Here is a 21,188-nt window from a genome sequence, read left to right on the forward strand (position 1 = left end):
GAAATAGGAGAAGACATCACAGAATATGCTGGGTTGGAAGAGACCCATCTGGGTCACTGAGTCCAACTCCTGGCCCTGCACAGAACCATCCCCAAGAGTCACACCATGTGCCTGAGAGCACTGTCCAAACATTTATTGGACTCTGTCAGGCTGGTGCTGTGACCACTTCTCTGTGGAGCCTGTTCCAGTGACCAGCAACCCTCTGGATGAAAAAAACCTTTTCCTAATATAATTTTGATGTGACAAGGAAAATGAAGTGGTAATATTTCAGTTACTTTATTTCTTCTGTGAACTTTTATTACTGAGCTAATATAGAAATGTTGGTAAGTAAAATTCACTAAAGAACTGAGGTTAACACCTATTCATGTTCTTTTCTTGGTTTTTAAAGACTTGATTACTCTTCCTACTCTTGAGAATTAAGATAGGAATAATTTTAAAAACAGTCCATATGGCTAAGGATTTATATTGCCTCATAGCAGTTCTTTACTTACCCTGAGGTGTACTGGCAGGAGGGATAGAACGTCATCTATTCCATTTTCTTATGGAAGATAACCCATAACACACTGAGGAAATAAAAATAAACTTCAGCATCTTGAACACTTCCAAAATGTTCTCTCACCTCCACCTCCATTACCATCACCTCTTTGTCCCAATATAAGCTCGAGTTAGGCTAAAAACTTCCTTGTTTAATAATGTAATCCTGTAATTCATTCACATAGATTTTGTGAATTTGAATTTTCTTTAATTTATTATTTAAGACTGGAATTTTTTTACCATTGGTATTTGTTCAACAATGGTACATTTCTCTAGATCACATTTTGCACACCAATTTTTTATTATATATACTTTGTAATCTAACCTTATGGTTAGATTTATCTCAGGTGACATTTATATTAATTTCTTTAGAAAAGAATTCTCCATTTTCAAATTAATAACATTCATTTGAGAAAAAAAAATACCTCATTGCAAAAAAGAGATGAGGCACTCACATCCAGCAATATATTTAGGTAGTGTTTTAGCCTTCAAAGACTATATTGATTCTCCTAATTGCTTGCAGAGAGAAGTCAGCATTATTTTGTAGTCTAAAATACAGAGAGCAGAAGGTTCCCATGACAGATCAGTCTGGGCAATACTTCGCCTGTGCAGCATTTTCATGTAGGTCTAATTTACTACCTTAATAGTTCACAGACAAAACAGGCAAAGAGATGCTCAGCACTCCTGAAAAATAACAAACATTAGGAGGCCTAAAGTAGGCATCCAAAAATGGTGTCACACCACATAATTGGTATAGTGACTCACTAAAAGCTTTGCTAAAGCTGGTACAGCAAAAAAAGCTGAAGATAAGGGACTGAGGGTGGCATCTGGCCCTGTGACCAGTGGGCAAAGAGAGTGTAAATTTGCCTTTCAGCTTAGGGTATCACGCTTCAAAACCCTTTATCCTGGCACTTTCAGTAGCTCTGCCCAAGAGGAGGAGCAAATGGGACACCATGAAGCAGCAGTGCTTGCTTACCTCTGCAGTAACTACCTTCAAAAACTCCACTGTCAGTTCTCCATACAAGTCACCTTTAAACACAAAAAACTATTGCCATCCTCAGGTGGCTTGCAGAGAACATGCCTTCTTCAGCATTTATCCATAAAATGGATGATAGATGAACCAACTTTGAAATGAGTCTTGCCTCACTGGAGACAACTGGAGTGCAGTACAGCCATTGGCCTCAGCACAACCAGCTGCTCTTTAGTCCATGGGGACACAGAAACTGGCAGCTGATTTGGAGGAATGGCTGCTATTCACAATCCTTTCTAGGCTACACACAACCCTCACACTATTCCATGGGCACGGTCTGAGGTGGTGTTGGTTTTCATTCCCATTAAAAGGATTGTTGCTCCACTCAGAAGGGTGGGTCCCCATGGGGAATCTCAGCCAGCAGTCCCACCAGGGACAGGTATCTCAGTCCTGCAAGGTGCTGGGTACCATGACTGCAGTGCAGACAGTACCTGTTCCTCTAGTTGCTCAGAACTTTTCAAACATGGACAAAAATGGCTTTGGAGACCTCAATCCACGTGGACCTGCATCCTGAGTCAAAAAAAAATGGACTGATGTGTAAATGTTGGCTCCTGGGAGCTAAATACCTATGACATCATGTGTCTGACAAATACCAGCATACAAAGCTGATCTGAAATTATTTCACTTTCTCTTCCACTTATGTTTTTCTTTTTCCAGTCTTCTAATACATAATTTAACCACTGAAGTAAATTTAAGTTATTTCTGCCAGGATGTGCAGTTAAATTGGTGCACAATATCTGCACAAAATATTACGCTTTGCTGAATATATTCAGAAATGTTATTTTTCCAAGTTATAGCTTTCAATCCAGGCAGTTCATAAATAAATTATGATTTATGCATTCATTCTAAAGCACAAAACCTATCACTGTTGTAGCAGTTATTGTGTGAAATTATGATCCTTCACAGACACAACCACAAAACAGGATTATAAGAAGTTTTTCACCAATTTGGCCCCAAGCAGTAGTTTGGAGAGGTGGCTGAGGATAGGGTTAGTAAATCACCTGTGGTGAGATAGAGGCATGGCTGCACCTCCACAGCAACAGGGAGAGGTCAGCACCTCTGGCCGTGTTCAAGGTCGGCCCAGAGTGAATGTACTCGTAATTTGGTGGCCCAGAGGAAAATGCCAGGAGGAATGGTGAGACTTCCACTGTCCCTTGGACTCTTCACACACAGCCTTAGGGAAGCCCCGGCTCGGTCTCTTCCATTGTGATGAGTGGAGAAGATGTGGCAATGGGTGAGCTCCTGCCCCTGAGCCAAACAGCTGGTGGGTGACCTTCAGGTGTGCTGCTGGGGTGTGGTGGCCCTTGTCCCTGTGTGTCCTCCTTCCTACAGAATACCAGAGCCACCAGCTGTGTCTTCTTTCCACTCTCCCATGAGAAGAGCATTATGCTAAAGAGAGAACAAGAGAGCACACAGGAGGGAGGATGACCCACACCTAGGAGCTGGAGATCCCAGGAGCATCGCTGGATTTTGCATATATGGCAAAATAGAAACAGTTGTGGAAGCAGCAAATAAAACCTGAGTTCCTTTGGGTGATAGGATGCTTTGGCTTGAATGGAAATTTTGAGAGTTTGACCCCAGCTCTGGCATTTCCCAGTCAAAGATGTCACTGTAGGCAGTTGCTCCAATAGGCAGGACTGAGACAGCCAGCAGCATTCCTCCTCAGCTACTTTTTAAAAGACAACAGTGGCTTGCTCCTCTGTTTATGAAGAGCCCTGTGCTACCTATGTGTGCCCTACACTCCCAGGAAACAGGCTACACAGATTTCTTCAGAGGACTGGCTGTGAGCTGGAGGAACACACAATTCCCAATGTTAGTGGCTTAAACATTTCAAGTCTCAGCTATCCTTGCTTGTCCAAAGTTTAGCACCCTACAATGCAGACCAATTTAAAGAGCACAAATTGTGGTTTTCTGTATTCTTATGACCTCTCCTCATCTGTGTAGGAATCTCTGGGATCCAGATTCTTGATTTAGAAACCTGAGTTTTCTTAAGCATCATTTTAGGCACCTAGCTCCTTTATTGGATTTGTAGGTTAATCATTTTATGACCTGACTTTCTTCTCTTTAAGATGGGGATAATCTTGGGTACTTACCTCAGAGCTGGGATGTGAGGTTATGTTCCATACTGCATGAAAATGTGTAACCATGCTCTGATGTTATAGAAGTGCCAAAATCCATACTGATCAGATTAAGAAGCAGAGCAACTTACCTGCTAAAGCTGTATTAGCATTCTGTACTATTGAGGTACTTTTCTATAATCCTTAGGGAATTTCTTAGGGAAAGAAAAAGTAATGATGAGTTTATTTAATGCTACTGAAGGCACAGAGTTCTACAAATTCAGAATTTACCCTAAGCTAAGGTATACGCTACTGGAAGGTGGATGAAATATCTACATTTAAATATATTCACTTATCTATAAGTAGCTAAAACTTTTGATCTTGATGCTATTTTTGATGCTTTCAAAATTGCTGAAAACACAAATTGTCCTTTTGGACTAAGATTTCTGATATATACATGTTTAAATTCATCCTCTGGTTTCCAGTAGGATGACTCTGGATGTCATTTGGTAGAGTTCCCTGAAGTGACTAATATCATCACATCTATTATTTTTCTTTTTCAAAAGATCGTGGAGACCACAGCCATGTCAAAGATGCACAAAGTGTTTTTAGCAACATTGCTATATGGAATTGCAGCAGAAATAACCTTTTTTGGTTTACAAGTATTTTTGTACTGCAAATCCTCCAGTTACCTGAATGGAGCTGTAAGAAAAATTGCATGTACCTAGGAAATCTTAAAGCACATGCATCAATATCCATAATTTTTCAAAGACATTTTTGGAAGTGAAATTCATTTCTGTAACCCATTTAATTAGTCTGTTAGCTATTTTGATGTATTTGTTGCTTACTTTATTCATGTGAAAAGAAAGGGTATCTTATGTCGCTCAAGTCATGTTTGTATCAATCACTTGAGTATACCTTGTTGTTTCCAGGTGCTGGTGTTTTTTACATAGATGTAATACAAAAAAAGCTATTTCTAAGCTGATATTTTTTTCTATGTGCTCAGATTTTTTTTTGATGCTGTCAAGACTGCAGTTAGGGGACTTTCAATATTGTATGCTGTAGGTAGGAATGAAACTGATTCCTGATTCAAAAACCTAAATGTTTAAAATTTGTCAACAAACCACTTGTTCTCAAGGCAAATAACTTTTCCTGGGAAATGATGTTTTAAGTATAAATATCATTTTCCAAGTAAAATATCAATAATGACTTAAGAAAAGTAATAGTGAAGTATTTTTTTAAGGTGCATTGACAATTCAAGTTACTCCATTATTTTTTTCACAGTGAAACATTAAGAAGGGAAATATCTTACTTAGGGAACCATTCTTCATTTGATTAACAGTGTAGAGTATTTCATCTTCTTGTTGTGAGAGGCTTGAAAAACAGGAATAAACATGACAGAAGTACTTTCAAGTCCTCTGCAAAATTGTAATTATCAGTTTGCATCGTTTGCCAGTGCTGTTCTAGAGGTCTCATCTCTGCTGGCATCCTCGTTTCTGCACAAAGATGTAATGGGTCTGTCAAGGGTAAAAATTGCAATAAGAACAAATTCTGAACCTATGCAGCAAAATGAAGCCATTTAGATAAGCAAACATGTAATCTACAATATGAAGGCTACAAAATTATATTTAGTGCACTTCTATGTAGTTATACAAACTGAATTTCCAAGATTAAAAAAAAATTAAGAAAAAGTATTGTGGAAACAGAACATTTTATCAGATGGACTCCAGTCTGTCCCTGAACTGTGATTACTATTTTTATAGTCTTTTAATGTAATTTGTATGTAGGAGAAAGTTTGAGATAGCAGTTAGGAAAATTTCTATTTGATAAAACTCTCAAGGTTCTTGTGAACAATCTACCATCCTAATCCATCTCCCATCTACTCCATCCCCATGACCTACTGATTTGCAGTCTCATCCATTTCCTTGGTACCCTTTCCCTGATTTTCTCAACCTAGTTTCATTATCCAGTCAGTCAAGTGTTATCCTCATTCTTGATCCAGTTTTAGTCATCCTATTCCTTGACTGACTTTACCTGCTTGGTTTTCCTCCTTTATTTATTGTTTTTAATTTCTCTGCTCTTGGCAATTACTCCCACAATGCAGATTCAGCTCTCATCTCTTCACACAGCTGCTTCATTCCTGTAGTCCTTCACACTTCTATGAGATCAGAAGGGGAGGAATTGAGATCAAAGGATAGTTGTATCCTCTTTTTTTTCCAGTTTCCAGTGCTCCTCTGGTCCATAACATCACTCTTAGCCCACATGGAATCAGAATCCAGCACAAAGTGGCTTGAGAGAAGCTGCCTGTAAAGCTGGATTTGTGTCTCTCAGACAAGGCTGAAGGCTGAAATCTGATATTTCACTGACTTATTCCATGGCCAGGCCTGGACAAATTTTTCAAATGAAGAATGATTCCCTGGCAGAAAGCACTAGAACCTTTCAAACAAGTGCAATAACCACTTGCTTAACTTACCCACACACATGTATTTTTCCCTAGTCATCATCACAGAAATAGTGAAATGTTTTTAGCTAAAACCTTCTCCAAAATTCAGGAAGAAGCAGCCTTCCAGCCAAGAAAACTGTAGACCAAATTGTAGTTTAAGGATGTGATTTTCAGTGGAAGGACAGATTTTCTCATGCAGTGGGAGAAACAAAGCAGCACAAGGTGGGAAATGGCAATGGCTGACAGTGTTGCACGTTTAAGTGGCTAAGATGTGCAAAGGCCAGGAACATCAACCTTGACAGAATTAGATACTAAACTAGTGGAAGTCTGTGGGTGAAGTACACTCATGTTGATTTACATCTGATGAGCCTATTTTTCCCCCTTTAAAACTCCCAAAGCATCAACTTGGGACGAAACATCTCCTTTATTATTTTTTAAAATCATGTAAGAGCCAGCTACACTAAAAAAGCAGGAGAATTTTATTATTCAGAAAAAGAAACTTCTTTTTATACTGGAAAAAGATCATATAATGAAAAAGACAGAATAGGCTGTTGCAAATTGACATTTGGGGATATCTAACTCCTGCTGCTTTTAGAACATATTAAAAATGTGATGCACAGTCCAGTTCTGGAAGTTTGATAAGTCTGTTGTAAAGGACAGACTGAACAACAAAGAAGTTCTGATTTGCTGTTAATGGCAGATTGTTGATGCTGGTGCACAGTGCCCTGAAAATTTCACTATTGCAGGATCTTTTTTTTTTTTTTATTATTCTAAATGAGACAAACACCCTTACACAACAATCAGTGGAGCATCTCTGCAGGGATCAGCTCCTCATGTGGTTAATTTAATAGCAGAGCAGTGTCTCTGAATTCATCAAGATTTTCTTCTAAGTGGAGGCTGGTCTTGCAGAAAAAATAGAGAGGCACAGACAGAGACAGCTGCAGAGAGAGATAGACCAAAGGTACTCTAGAAATTTTCAGTAATATTTTGGGATGAGAAAAATGCCACTAAATTGAAAAACAGTAAAAAAGAAGGAAGGAAAAGAGAAAGATGAAAAAGAGAGGGGGGTCATGAAAGACTGGGAAACAATTGGGAGCAGTCACATTCCCAAAAGTCCATATAAATTGCTATAGCATAGACATTTATGTATTGATTTTACATCTTCAAAAATCAAAGTGCTTCTTTTATGCAAATCAGAACAAAGCTACTTAAAACACAGGTCACTTCACTGCAAGCAGTAGCTCTTGTTCTAGTTTTATTGTAGCATCAATTGTAATAAAAATATTGTACCAGCAAATGTTCCCTTTCAGCCAATTTAATCAATTCTGAATAATATACTAATTTCTTTGCACCATCAGTGTCATTTCCAAGAAGAGGCATCATTCTCTTTCTTTTTTTTCTTGTTAATTTTATTCATCTTCTGGTTAGCATACTCAATAATATTTATAATTTATGCCCAACCATGATAGAGTTTATATGCTGTTGAGAGGTATCATTATTTTCATTATGGAAGCAATGAAATGTTTGCATGTATGCATAAAGTCATGGCAGGATACAATAGCAGAAATATAAATCTGGTAATTAGTAGTAATAGCTGCATAGATTGTTTAGGTAAAGGTCACACAGAAAACTCTGAAAGCCACAGAGTGACAGATGTGTGTCATATGGAAGGGTTTGCTTCTGTCATTTCATGAATTTGAGCACCTCATTTAGTGTGCTCACTACCTTAAGCCATCTATTTTCCCAGTTATCCCCCACCTCCCTGACAGCCCTCCACTGGACTTTCAGGTGTTCCTCCATGTCACTCTGAAATTGGGGGATCCAAGAGTGGATGTAGAACCTCAGGTGCAGCTCCACAGCACCAAACACCTTCACTCAAAGGTGAACCCAACCAACCCCTCCTGCTGATTCACACACACCGCTGCTTCTTCCCTCTGTCTTCCAAACCTGGATGTTTAAAAGAGGTTGAAGAAATAGAAAAAAAGGAAAAAAAACCCCACAAACTCTCCCTTGTGAGATTTTTTTTATGCCAACCTACACATGCTGAATTTATTTCTACAAACTTTTTAAAAAAATAAGTCACTTCCCCAGTATCCATTCCTGTTTTGGTTCTTACACTTCATCCTTCAGCATTGACAGTTATGGGTTTAGGAACCCATCATCTGAAGCCTCACTTGGGCATTTGTACTTTTTTTGGACCGTGGAGAAGAGTAACAGAAAATTATCTTATCCCTTTCGATGTTGTAAAAATAGATTTCCACACTAGCCCCAGTTTCTAGATTTGGTGACCTGCCAAAAGATACTTCTCCTAGTCATTCTGCTGCCCACTTCTTAGCAGAAAACACCAAGTGAAAAGATGAATTTTACAGAATCTGCTTTGTATCAACATGGTTGGTGAGGGAATTGCTGTCATTTGTGCTTACTCTGTGCAGTGCTGTCAAAGTCCTTCACAACCTGAAGACATTATTTTTTGAATCAAAGATACACATGCCTTTGATAGGCTTCCTACATAGGGAGACTGTTTTAAATTAGGGATTACATTTCTCTAAACCCAGAAATTTCATCCTTTGTAATATCTCATAATTAAATACAGCCCCTCACGCCCACATGTACCCCACTGAGTAAAATTGTATAAAAACATTTACATTCCAATAGTTTTTGTTATGAAAAAGGGGAACTAAGCCATACAACATAAAGCATCAGAGTAACACAGTTTCCATTATCACACCTTCTTGGGTTTAAAGCAAAATCTTCCATAATTATGAGGCTATGTCGACAGGCAAAATCTAATATCAAGCAGTTTTATATGGAAACTCAGGAGTTATTTACTAGGAGCTTACTTTGTTCTGGCATTCAAATTTAAAATACTACTGTTAATTAACACAACTATAATGTGTGTCCCATTGTATAATTGCAAGGATTGGGATTCTTCCTTTGTATGTAATCTACTTACATATGTCATTTGCAATTGTGTGCAGAAAGCAAACCCTGTAAAGAAAATGCCTTTATTCAAACTGATGAGACATTCTTATTTTAAAATGTTCCACAAAATTAAAATTCCATTCAAAACCCAGAAGTAAATTGGATTTTCCAGACTGCCTCCTTTCATTGTCTTTTGCATTTTGACATTTAGTCGGTAGCCATGGCAGCCAGTAAGAATAATTGTGGAGAATAAAGATGCAGTTACACATATTTGGCTTTGGGTTAAGTACATTAAATACATGGGAATTGCTCAAAATCAACCCATAAACTTACAGAAATCTAGTTTTATATACATACATATATATACACATATATATACATATACACACATAAATACTTTTTTATGTATAAACATATATATAAACTGACTAATTAATGATTCTGTATGTTTGGTTTTCAGACCCTATAAAATGTGTTTTCTTGTCCATATGGAATGATTAGTTTTGAAAGATACTATCTACAGCATTCACAGCAGTATATTTTCTCTTAAATGGATTCTTCTGATATTTGTGGTGTGAAAATAACTGTGATAGGTTTTACATTCAGTGCAATGACTCAACAAGCAAGGAACACATTTAATTACTGGAATGCAAAGATTGAGAGTCAACCCTACAAGAAGTTGTAATTGCATTTATATCATATTGTACAAACAAAAATTTCTACTTAGCTGATTGCCCTGCTTCTTTTTTTTTTGTTTTGTCTAGAGAAAAAAAAACAAAAAAGACAAAAAAAAAGGCACCTTCCATTTTATCTGGCTTATTGTTCTGAGCCTCAAGACACAGCTAAATAATATTTTGGCCTTCATTATTTCAAAGCAAAATTTTGAAAATACTGCAAGACATTAAAGGTATCTGCACTTTGGAATGGCACAGGTTAATGATGTGTTTAAAAAATGTATATGAGTTATAAAAATGTCATATTTTATATCAGAGCTACAGTTCTGTTAAAAGCATGTGCATATCTGAGCCAGAAAAATGGCAAGAATCAGCCTGTCTGATAATGGAAACTGTCACTGTGGTAATCTATCTCTGGTCCCTTGATTGAGGTACTCCACAACAGCTGAATGACGAAAACAGAAAAAGTTGCATTCCTTGCCCATTCTTTCCTAATTGCTTGCTTTTCCTGAACCATTTTGAGCCATTCCTTTCCTTTATGCTGCATCAATGGCTTGCTTTCAAAACATGTGGGTAGTTGTGCTAAAACTGGCTTTCTGGAGAAGCTCAGTATGAACAATTTGACTAATCTCAGCACAGAGGAGAGGGGAGGGACTTCATCATGTAATGCCAGGTACAAGTCCAGGAATGATCTGTGTCCAGATGAAAAGAAACAGTGTCAGAACTCCGATTTCCATCACCAAGATCGGCAGTATACAAGGTGATGTCATTAGTCTCCAAGAATGATTAAAAAATAGACAGCTTGGAGTAAAATGGCACTCAGTGTCAAGTGTCAGTGGGTGGTGCATGGCCAGGTGATGCACGACCAGGAAGTGTTTGTCCAGCCAACATAAAGGAATAAGGGTGATGCAAATTTAAGTCAGTGGAAGCCTCTGAAGACATCACGGGGAAAAACTAAATAAATGCCTCTGTTCCAAATACACACATGGATGAAAGTGAGATTCAGATAAATAAAAGTAATACTGGCAGCCAGCTCTCTCACACCTGCTCTAGTAACCCAGTCTTACTGTGCTGGAACAGAACCCATTTGTGATTCATGCCTTGGGAAGATGCGGTTTGATCATAGTGGCTGAGTGACTAAACCATTGCCATTCTATTTCATCATATTGGATTTGCATCCTCCCTCAAGGCTGCAGACAGCACCTGTAGTGCCTGCAGCACCTGTAGTGCCTGCAGCACTTGCAAAGAGGTGTCACTTATACAGAATTCAGGAGAGCTCTGTTCCCCATGAGGTGTTCCTGCAGAATAGATCTGTGTCCCAAGGCATTTCTTTTTTCATGTCTGTGACATTTTATCCCCCAGCATCCCTTCCCTCTCCTTCTCACTCCATAAGCTCTTTGGCATAGAGTGTTTGCATCTGACACATTTTTACAGAAAGTAGTGCAGATCTCAGCTGGGCCCCCGCATACTCCCACAAAAGGATGATGAGATGACCTTAAGAGCATACTGGGAGGCAGCAGCCATCCCTGATAGCCCAGTCCTGGACGTTCTGCTGGGTTCTCTGCTTGAGACACCAGAGGAGATTGGAGTGCTCAACACAAGGACTCCAAATTTCACTTCCCACCAGTGCTGGGTTCAGCACCAAGCTGCAGGCATGGTGCTGCTGTGGTGGCTGAAGCCTGCATGCTGCTGAGGGAAAGTGGGCTGCTTGCAGGCTTGGCAGCTTCCAATCTGTAACTCACTTCTCCCCACCCCACACTTAGAAAGACACTGAAGAAGTTCCAGCTCCTTTGCATGTCCTTCCCTGGTGCTTCAGCCACCAGCATGGCCCCAGAACCCAGCCAAGCCCCACAGGGAGCAGCTGGGCTCAGGGAACTCCTGGGCACTGCATGTCCACTTCTGAGGGAGGGATCAGCAATCTGGGATTGTCTATTGCAGGGAAGTCCTGAAGCAAACTTCACTATCCTGATGTTACAGAAGGCAAGTACAATTGGTAGCCCCCATCCCAGGAATGCTGAGCCAAAATAACCTGCATGCAGCAAGGCTGGAGTGGTTCTGTTGAGAAGAGTCTTTGAAAATCCTTCTGCTTCCCTGGCCTTCAGACATGTACATCAGGACTCCTGAAAACACTGCTTTTTAGCCTGCATGTAGATGGACATCGTGGTTCAGTGGTGCCTACCAGGAAGGATCTTCAAAGCCATATTAATGGAAATTTTGGAGTGAAATATCTGGCTTTTTAAGCCATTTTATATGTAACCTGTCTCAGAAGTGTAAAGGAGATTAATGTCTGTGTCCTGGTGAAAGGGTATGTCACAACCCTTGGGGCATACAATGCAAAGGAAATACATTACACACCATGAGCACTAAATCATGGCAGGCAAATCCACCCATTCAAAAACTCCAGAGCTCAAGGTTTTGTTTCTTAAATCATTTATATAAGACTCTAAGTGAGAGATCAGGAGAGAGGGATTTTTCTTGAGAACAGGAAAATTAGTGATAGAATCAAACCCAGAACAATATATGGAGAATCCTTACTACTACTTTAGCAGGAGTCCTCAGCTAAAAGTAAAACAGATTTTTCTGTAAGCCACAGACAGAGCCAAGCTTGCTACAATGCCAGTCAAAAGAAGCTGTTTGCCCCAGGTGCAGATATGTAAAAAAACCAACAACAGTTCTTGAGAAGGTAATGTGAGCCAAATAAGGAAGGCTATTTCCTCCTGGTCTTGCTGCTTTCCTCCTGGTACTTGCTGAAAGCCTATTCACTTTTTCCATCCAGTCCACATTCAGGAATATTACTTTGGTTCAAATCATCCCACTGCTGAATTTCCACAGACATTTTGCTTCCAATGAATACAGGAGACAGTGGATAGCAGAATGGTTCCTGGCTGGGGCTGCCTTAATAGTTTTCAAATTTTGATGTTTGCATGACTTTCACACTTAAGTGATAATCAGAAATTTTCTATGTCTCTGGAGGTCTCTTATGAAGGTAGGTGTAAAGTCAGTATCTTAAACATCAGTATCCTGCCAAATCATCTGAATAGCAGGGTTTGAACTTCTGACTGCACAAAAATTAAACAGTCATGTTCAGTTAACTAGCAGGAAATAAAGCTGTCTTAGGACTACTGTAGCCTTTAAGTTAATTCTTCACTCTTCATCCACCCCATTGTTTTCAAAATCTGTTTTAGTAACTTACATCCTTTCCTACACAGAAAGCTCTGGGGGAAGAAAACTGGGGGAAGACAGATGGGTGTCACAGACAGATTTTATGAAAAATCCTTTCATTAGGATCTTTTTTTCTGAGAAGCTGGGAAGTTTCAGCTTCTCTGTGTTTTGCTGCTTTGGAATGTGATTTGGAGAATTGTTTACCCAGCATGTGAAATTGTTTCTACTTGATGACCAATAAGAGGTCCAGATGTCTCAGACCCTCTGGTCAGTCAAAGATTTTATTATCATTCCTTTCTATTCCATTCAAGCCTTCTGATGAAATCCTTTTCTTCTATTCTTTTAGTATAGTTTTAATATATCATAAAATAATAAATCAGTCTTCTGAAACATGGAGTCAAGACTCTCATCTCTTCCCTTGTCCTGGGACCCCTGCGAACACCACTACAGATGGGATGTAGAGGTACAGAGAGAAATATGGTGAAGGATGCCTTGTAAAGGCAAAGCAGACCTTAAAGAAGGCTGTATTTTCCCCTTATGAAAAAAAAAATCTCTGGAATTTTTTGTTTTCACCTTGGTTGAAGTTCTCTTAAGTTCAAACACATTTCAAGAGGGCCACAGTCCTCTGTATTAGTACTGGCTCCTTGGCCTTCCCTTCAGTCCCAGAGGACTTTTGGAACTGAGCTGCCAAGGGCTTCCTCATGCCAACGTGATTCATGGCTCTGCAAAGGGTGGCTCAGAAGAGAGTGCAGCATCTAGCTCTGCCACTGCCATGGACCAGTTTCTGCAGAGTTGAAGAAGGAGGAGGTAGCCCGTGGCTTTCTTGTCCTGTCTGCCCATGTTTCCTCCAGCACACAGTGGGGTGAGGCTGTGGGGCCCCAAGTGCACTGACAGGCACTGAACAGGCACATGTCTGCTGTGCTCCTTCCACACGAGGAGGAAATGTGTGTGTCTTCATTTCAGTGACTAGAAACCACACTGTGACCACAATAAAGAGTCTGCATCAGTGTTTGTTTTGAGTAATCATGACAAAGTTGTTGTTTTTTTCAAATTCAAAAAACGCCTTACATCAAAATCTCATTTTGGAAATGGGTTTACATTAACTCAACAAAGAAAACCCATTAACTCGTGTCACAGATGACTGTAATAGTAAGGGTTCAGTAAATGGGCTTTCTCATTGTTACAGCAGTGAAAATTACATACATTGAAATAATACAAAATAGTAACTTTACATCTTAACATTCTGACATCATAAAGTGAGCAAAGACATTTGACTCTCACCATGCACAGCAAGTAAAAACCAAAGACATGGTATCTGAAGTAGTCCAAAATGCCATAGTCATGATCAATGATAGATTAGGTTGTAAAATTAGGAGCAGTTTTTAGTGAGACTTGTGCCACTCTCCAATCTGCATGTTTGTGTGCATTTGTATCCCTGCACTAGAATTTAAGAAAACCATTAGTGGACAGTATTTCCATAAGCAAACAGCTTCTTGGTATTCCACAGGATGGGTTTTCCAGCCATATCCCATGATGTAACCTAAATTATGCTGTGGAAATGGTATGCCAGGCCTTGCACTCGAGGACAGGCTTCACTGGTACAATCTGACAGTCTTAATAAGAAGCTGAAGGTCAGATCTGTTGCTTGTATTTGGGTTTTTTGTGTATTTTGAAGAACTGATGCTACGGTGATCCCTGATTTCACAGCCACTATGTTCTTTTATGGATGACACTAATGCTCGATTCCCCTCCCAAACCAATTTAAAGACTTTTGTTGAGAGAATAAAATGGATGATCTTTCTGCCAAAACCCAGGAACATTAATGAGGGTTACAAAAATTAATGCTTAAAACTATTTTTTCAAACTCCCAGTTGCCACAAAGGCAGATTAGAGCTGTCCCAAGCTCTTCCTTTCTCATTTTCTGGGCATATTTTAGGAAATTCTAGAGCCACAGTTGACAGAGAAAACTCACTGGTTAGCTCTTTTTTCCTTGATTTCTGTTTCTTGTTACTTTTTCATAATACCTGTTTATTCTATTGCCTAGATATAGAAATATCAAAAAAATCAGGAGCAGGGGCAAAACAAAAACTCTATTCTCATCTCCAGCTTAACCTGCATTGCAGTATATAAAGAGTGCAATTTTAAAGACTTGGTCCCCAAAGAACGGCCCCAGGTGAGTGGGAGTCCTGTGCCACCTTTCCCTACAGTGAAGCAGGTGAGCACTGTAGGGATTAAAGAGTCCCTAAGCTGCAAAGCAGCTTTATTTTTGTTGGGGAAACTGGAAAAGTACACATATACATAAGATTGTGAGATGGACTCAACCTAATACTCTGCTGGGCAGTGTTTTGCATTCAGAGAGTAACAAATTGAGCCCCACCTATGTGAACCACCAAAATGAGATGTCAATCATGGCTGAGCATAAGGGATGGATAAGATTTATTTACTGCAGGGGCTTTTGCTTTCATTCTCTTCATCACTGGTGACTCCATAAGCCTATAAACATCCTTAGGCTTCCTGACACTGAAGATAGATTTGCTGATCTTAAGACAACCTAATTTGTTTAACTTCAGACATCTGAATGGGGCCATCACTCTCTGGTGGTGCTAATCTCTCCCTTGACTGAAAAATAAGCTTTCATGATTTCTACAAAGTAGCTCTCTTAAATAGTGGCCAGCATTAATTAAAGTGAATCCCAGGCTAATAGCTCTCAGACATGCTAAAAACTAAATGATACCTAGAATCTGTACTACTCGTGCCCCATCTTGAATTTTAATTCTCCCAGTCCCATGTGCTTGTCCAAGTACAAGCCCCATTTTAGCAGCACTCATCATGTAACTTTCTTCAAATACCCTGCCATCTATGGGAAACAACACAGCTGGGATTGTATAATGTCACCTTGTTTGGCAGAAAAGGATGCAGCACATTACTAAAATGGATTAGTAAAAATAGAATTGTAAATTACTGGTCAATAGATTGTGGCTGTTGGTGTTCACAAAATTATATGACTTAAAGCATTGCCTTGACAAACCAAAAGCTCTAGCACCCCAGAGGGAGCATTACCAAAATGACATTTGTAACAAACCACATTGTCAATAACATCCATCAGAAATCCATATGAAGGATGGGGGTGATAGGTCTTCTCTATCTGCATGTCATGCTTAATCTCACATTTTAATGCTTCAGTGTCTGCCAGAGGAGAAAACTAAGCAGAATTTCAGTTCAGTCTCAGAAGGGCAACTATCACACAGGTTCCTGCCAAGGGAGAACAGGTCTGAGCTGTGTTATGGATTCCACACTCTGACCATGGGCAATGTGCCAGTTTCCTTTTCCTTCCAGGTGTACAGAACTTCAAGAACTAGTTGGCATGTGGTACTTGAAATGTCAAAATACAGTAACACTACAAATTAATGTACACGATGTATACATATAATGTATGTGATTAATATTTATATATATTAATGTGTGTATAAAATACATTTCTTATTTGTAGACGAGATTCAGTAAGGCAAAAATAATCAACACATTTTCCTATATCAGATGTTAATTATAAGTAACATTAACACTTTTCTCTCTCCCTTTATGTGTTAAAAATAGCCTTGCTTATGAGTAATGGTCTCTGCTGTGACACAGCAATCTGTCTGAGCTGTGCTTTGCCAAGGAACAAAATGTGGCCCAAATTGCCCATGGCCTGTCAGTCAGGACAGATTTTCATTTTACAGTGTAAACTGTAAAAAATTCCTTATAGCCATTGGAAAGCAGATGAGGACAGACAGTAAGAGTTTAGCAGTGCTTTCCTTAACCTTCCTATTTCTCCCAGCAGTAAATGTAAATAAGTGGTTACTGGCTTCTAATGGCAGCCATAGCACTCCACCTTAGCACCTTCATTCGTTGGGCAAGTGAGCTGCAGGACTGGCAATGGATGCAGCCCTTTTCTGTCATTAGCAGAAGAATACAGGATATATCTAAATAAACATATTATTTGAGATCAGTAGAGCATTTTGAAAGAGGATCGTCAAAACATCCCAGCTGACCACGCTTTAGTTCACACATCAGAGCAATCTTGGAGCACAAACAAGTTTAGTTGATAGGTATTGAAACTGGAAGGGTGTGTATTAGCATTATATCCACTGTGCCCCAGGCTCTAATGGTTGTTCAGGCCATGGGACCAGACTAGCCTCAATAAAAGATCTCCAAAATTATACAACATGGGCATGAAATCATTAGAATTGTTTCCTGCTGTCCTTCCCTTCTTGCTCAGGCAGTTGTAGGACTGGAGCCCTTGAAAGGCCCCTGAAGGTCTTAGCCAGACAAGCAAGCAGAGCCCAAAAAGGAAGAGGATGGATGTTCACCCAAAAGAGGGAGTTGTTTCACAGTTTCTAAATACGGCTGTTAAAAATAATCCACAAGTTTGAGAAAAAGAGTGAGGTTGGCTTGAAACAATAATATTAAGATACATTTGGGACTTATTCAGAAAAAAAAGAAAATCATGCATTTTTGATTTTCAAAGCCATCTGAGTTCATTCTCTTCTGAAGCTGTCAAACATTTAGGGGCATTTGACAGTATTTCTAAGGTTTTCTCTGCAGATCTTAATATGAGGAGTTTATTCTTAAAAAGTAGATGAGATTCTAGAATAATCACACAGTTTCAGAATTTAAGACCTATGAAACCTAGGATATTTACAGCAAAACTACAAGAAATGCTAATACTGAATTCTCTTCTGGTCTTTGCAAAAATCAGTGTTCTTAACGCATATAAACATTTAGATCTTGCTGCATATAACTCAAAAGATTCTGTTGCCATCTTTTGTCAACACTGTTCTTGCCTAGCAATTTCCCTATCAAAGCTTTTGTAGTATTAGGATTACCATCATTTACTCTCCTTCATTTAACTTGCACAGTTAATGGAATGATATGTAGCCTACATGACTGCACAAGGACGGATATAATTAGAAAGCCATTGGAAACACATTTGGAAAATAAACTTCATTGCAATCACTGCTGGTCTTCAAGGGTTTTGAAGAGCTCCACTATGAGGCAGGTAATTTTTGTGCCTCTTTCAGGTTGCACAAGAGGTCCTGTGCAGATTGCACAAATGCTCTGCCCTTGGTTGTGTGGTCTGTGTGTGCTGCTTTCTTAACAGAAAACCTTCTTGAGATAACAGGCTTCCATTGCTAAAACACTAACCCTTGGGATTTGGGAAAGTACAGTTATCTCCCTGTCTAACCTGTGTGACATGGGTTTTTAACCCAACCATTTTAATTCAGCCATTTTAATCAGACCACCAACTGGGCTAACATTACTGCTTTCAGATTTTTTTAATGTGTTTTAGGGAAATGTTTAAGGAAAGGAGAGCTGAACAAAGCAGACCCCCTGCTACTCAGAGCTGAGTCTGGTCAAGGGGGACAGGTCATCACAATGTTGATGCTGGACACTAGAGGAGGTGTGTGCCTCTTCAGGTCCTTTGACACCCTCAGCCCTTAAGTCTACAACAGGAAAACCAGTGTTTGCCACCATGGAAGGTTGTTTGGTGCCCAGGGCTGCAGAAGCCTCCAGAACCTCTGCGAGTATTCAAGCCAAGCTCCAGCTACAGTTAAAGGAGTCTCTAGGGCAAGTGCAGACTAAATCAATACCACAAAAAAGCAAAAAGTAATTCTTGTGAAGGATGGAAAGTCATCTTAATTCTGCCAGTGGCCAGAATGAACTAAGACAATGATTTTGCCAGCATGTTTTCAGTGCAGCTATTGTACTGAAGGAAAGAGAGCTGGGCATGTTCTTATCTTTCTCCTGCTGTGTTTTGCAGATGGCAAGCTGGGAAAAAAAAAAAAACACCTTTCTCTAATGATTTAAAATGCTGTTAGGAAGCAAAACATATTCAATGTCATGCAAAGATAAAAAATATTAACAAAGGCCCTGAAAGGCAAGATTCTTAGGATGCTGCTTTGCATGCCTTTTTCTACAAAGATATTTCAAGATATACATTTTTGCAGTGATTCAGCAGATCTTGTACAAGATTCTGCCTGTATCATCAATGGCCATGTCTTTAACAAACAGCCCAGTGTCCATTTTCTCTGTGTTTATCAGCCTGCCAGGGTTTGATGTGCAGCCACTCCACAACCTTGCTGCTGAGAAGAATGCCATTCCAGGTATGGGCAGCTGGCTAGGCAAGGCCTCCTCAGGGAAACATCTGGAAAACCACACCTGTGTGCTTGTTGGATGGGAGTCTAAGTGAACAATTTATTATGTTTATCATTATTCATAATTCAGCATACATCAGATGGAAATGATTGTAGTAAAATTAGGGAGTTCTCGATGTCTGGGAAATGATTGATATCTGCTCTATGGCTTTGGAATGCTGAACGTTCACTTTATTAAAACTATATTATATTATATTATACTGTATTAAAGAGAGATACTATACTACATCATACTTACTTCCTAACTTCTAACTACTGAACTGAAAACCTCGTGACTCTCTGTTCGAGAGTCCCGACTCACACTCGTGGATCTAACTGGTCACCTCAGGTAAACAATCTCCAGAATACATTCCACTTGCACACAAACACAGGAGTAGTAAATGAAATAAGAATTGTTTTGATCATTCTTTTCTCTGCTTCTCTCTGTTCAGAGGGCATGTGAATGCCACACATGGTTTTTCTCTTCAGAAGATTTTTGAGTTATCCCTTGCAAGTTGGTACTTAGGTTTCAAACCAAAATCATGTCAAGACCAAGCTTCTATGACAGCCTAAATTCACTGAAAGCAAAGTATTCAGTACGTTCTTAACCTCAAATCCTGTCCTTTACCAATGGTTTCTGAAAAGCTCTATCTCCTTTAGGCGATTTATTCAAAGTACATGATTGCACAAGAGGCCTTTGTGCAAAGCTTAATTAAATTATCTAATCCTTTACTGGCAGCTAGAAATTTTTTCTTGAACCATGGATTATTCAAATACCATCATACTGAGCAGCACCCAAAGGCTCTCAAGCCCTCATCATCAATCTTAGGTTTCTTTCTGAGTAGGAAAAGCAAAATCAAAAACCACAAGAGCATCCGTGAGAAAGGCTGGTTGAGAATTTCATTTGTATCCACAGTTTGAAGATCCAAGGACCATCTGATTTTCCTTTAGCAACAACAAGGGCTAATTTGGTCTAATCTGTTAAATACAATACTTTGAGTCACACGTATTTTAAGCCACATTTTCACATGCTGGCAGCAAATGAGTGTCTGCCTCTGTAGATGTGATTTTGATTATAGCAGGGATTTGTGTGTGCCAAGATGAATCTTGAAGCACTCTGCCTTAACATCCATGTGTTATGGAGTGTGGGCAGTGGGCAGGGTACTGCCCCAGCACCCAGGAGAGCCAGCTCCAATCTGGGCTCTGTCATTGGCTTGCCAAGTGACAAAGTATGAGACTGTTTGCTTACTTACAGGCAATTAGGAAGGGTGAGCACAGTGCTCACTGCATAATGATTATATATTGGTATGACCATTTTTAGACCAGTGCCTCCTCAGTTCATGACTGGGGCCTACAGGCATTATAAAGTCAGCAAAGATAGCACCATAAAGGTAAATTACAAAGGTATTAATGGCATCAGCTAATATAGACGAGACCTGAGTATGAAAGCCATATATATTGGCCAGTAGGTGGGGAATGAAAAGCTTTGTTTCAGGTAGTTAAGCATATTAAGGACATTATGCAAATGATTTGATAAATGTATCCCTATTTCTGGTTTTGTTTTTAATTTTCTGGATGACATTTTCATTTTTGAAATAATGTCTTTAGCCTATGGCCAGCTTTTCATAGCTGTTCTCAATTGCATTTGGATACATCAGAGAACTGTAAGAGATTCATGTCTCTCCACCTGCCAGGGGAGAGTGGAGTCATGGCACTCTTCCAATGCTAAATGCATTTCCTGGTAGCCAAAATCACTTTCCATAAATCAGAGAGGACTGCCTGCATTATGCCCAAGGCTGAGGTCATGTAGGGGACCAGAAGCCAGTTCTGAGGATCTCGTTTGTGATTTGATAAAGGTTCAATGTTGAGAATAAATAGTTGAAAGTAAATCTTCTAGAGAAATCTGCCAGGTGGGTGATGGAGTAGGCTTTCTGGTCCCCAGCCACTCATCTCAGCTCAGGATTCACAGAGGAGGAGCTGGGGAAATGAAGCATGCTAATGAGATCTCTCCTTTCAGCTTACAAGGAAAAGATGAAGGAGCTGTCCATGCTCTCGCTGATCTGCTCCTGTTTTTACCCGGAACCTCGCAACATGAACATCTACAAATATGATGGTGAGTGATGTTTACTGGAAATCATCCTGCAGGCCAGAAAATGTGCTAGTTCTGGAAAACTACTCAATTGTCCTCCTAGT

At 39.5% G+C, this 21,188-nt stretch overlaps 1 protein-coding gene across 1 annotated transcript in view; it reads left to right on the top strand.

Moving 5' to 3' along the window:
* STMN2 (stathmin 2) overlaps positions 1 to 21,188 on the top strand; it is a 41,260-nt gene that overhangs the window by 4,355 nt on the left and 15,717 nt on the right. Inside the window, exon 2 of the mRNA XM_036405717.2 lies at positions 21,013 to 21,108. Within this exon, the coding sequence (XP_036261610.1) occupies positions 21,013 to 21,108 (96 nt within the window). The remainder of the gene's footprint in view (positions 1 to 21,012; positions 21,109 to 21,188) is intronic.

Source organism: Molothrus ater, chromosome 1 (genome assembly GCF_012460135.2).
Source record: "Molothrus ater isolate BHLD 08-10-18 breed brown headed cowbird chromosome 1, BPBGC_Mater_1.1, whole genome shotgun sequence".
Taxonomy (NCBI): domain Eukaryota; kingdom Metazoa; phylum Chordata; class Aves; order Passeriformes; family Icteridae; genus Molothrus; species Molothrus ater.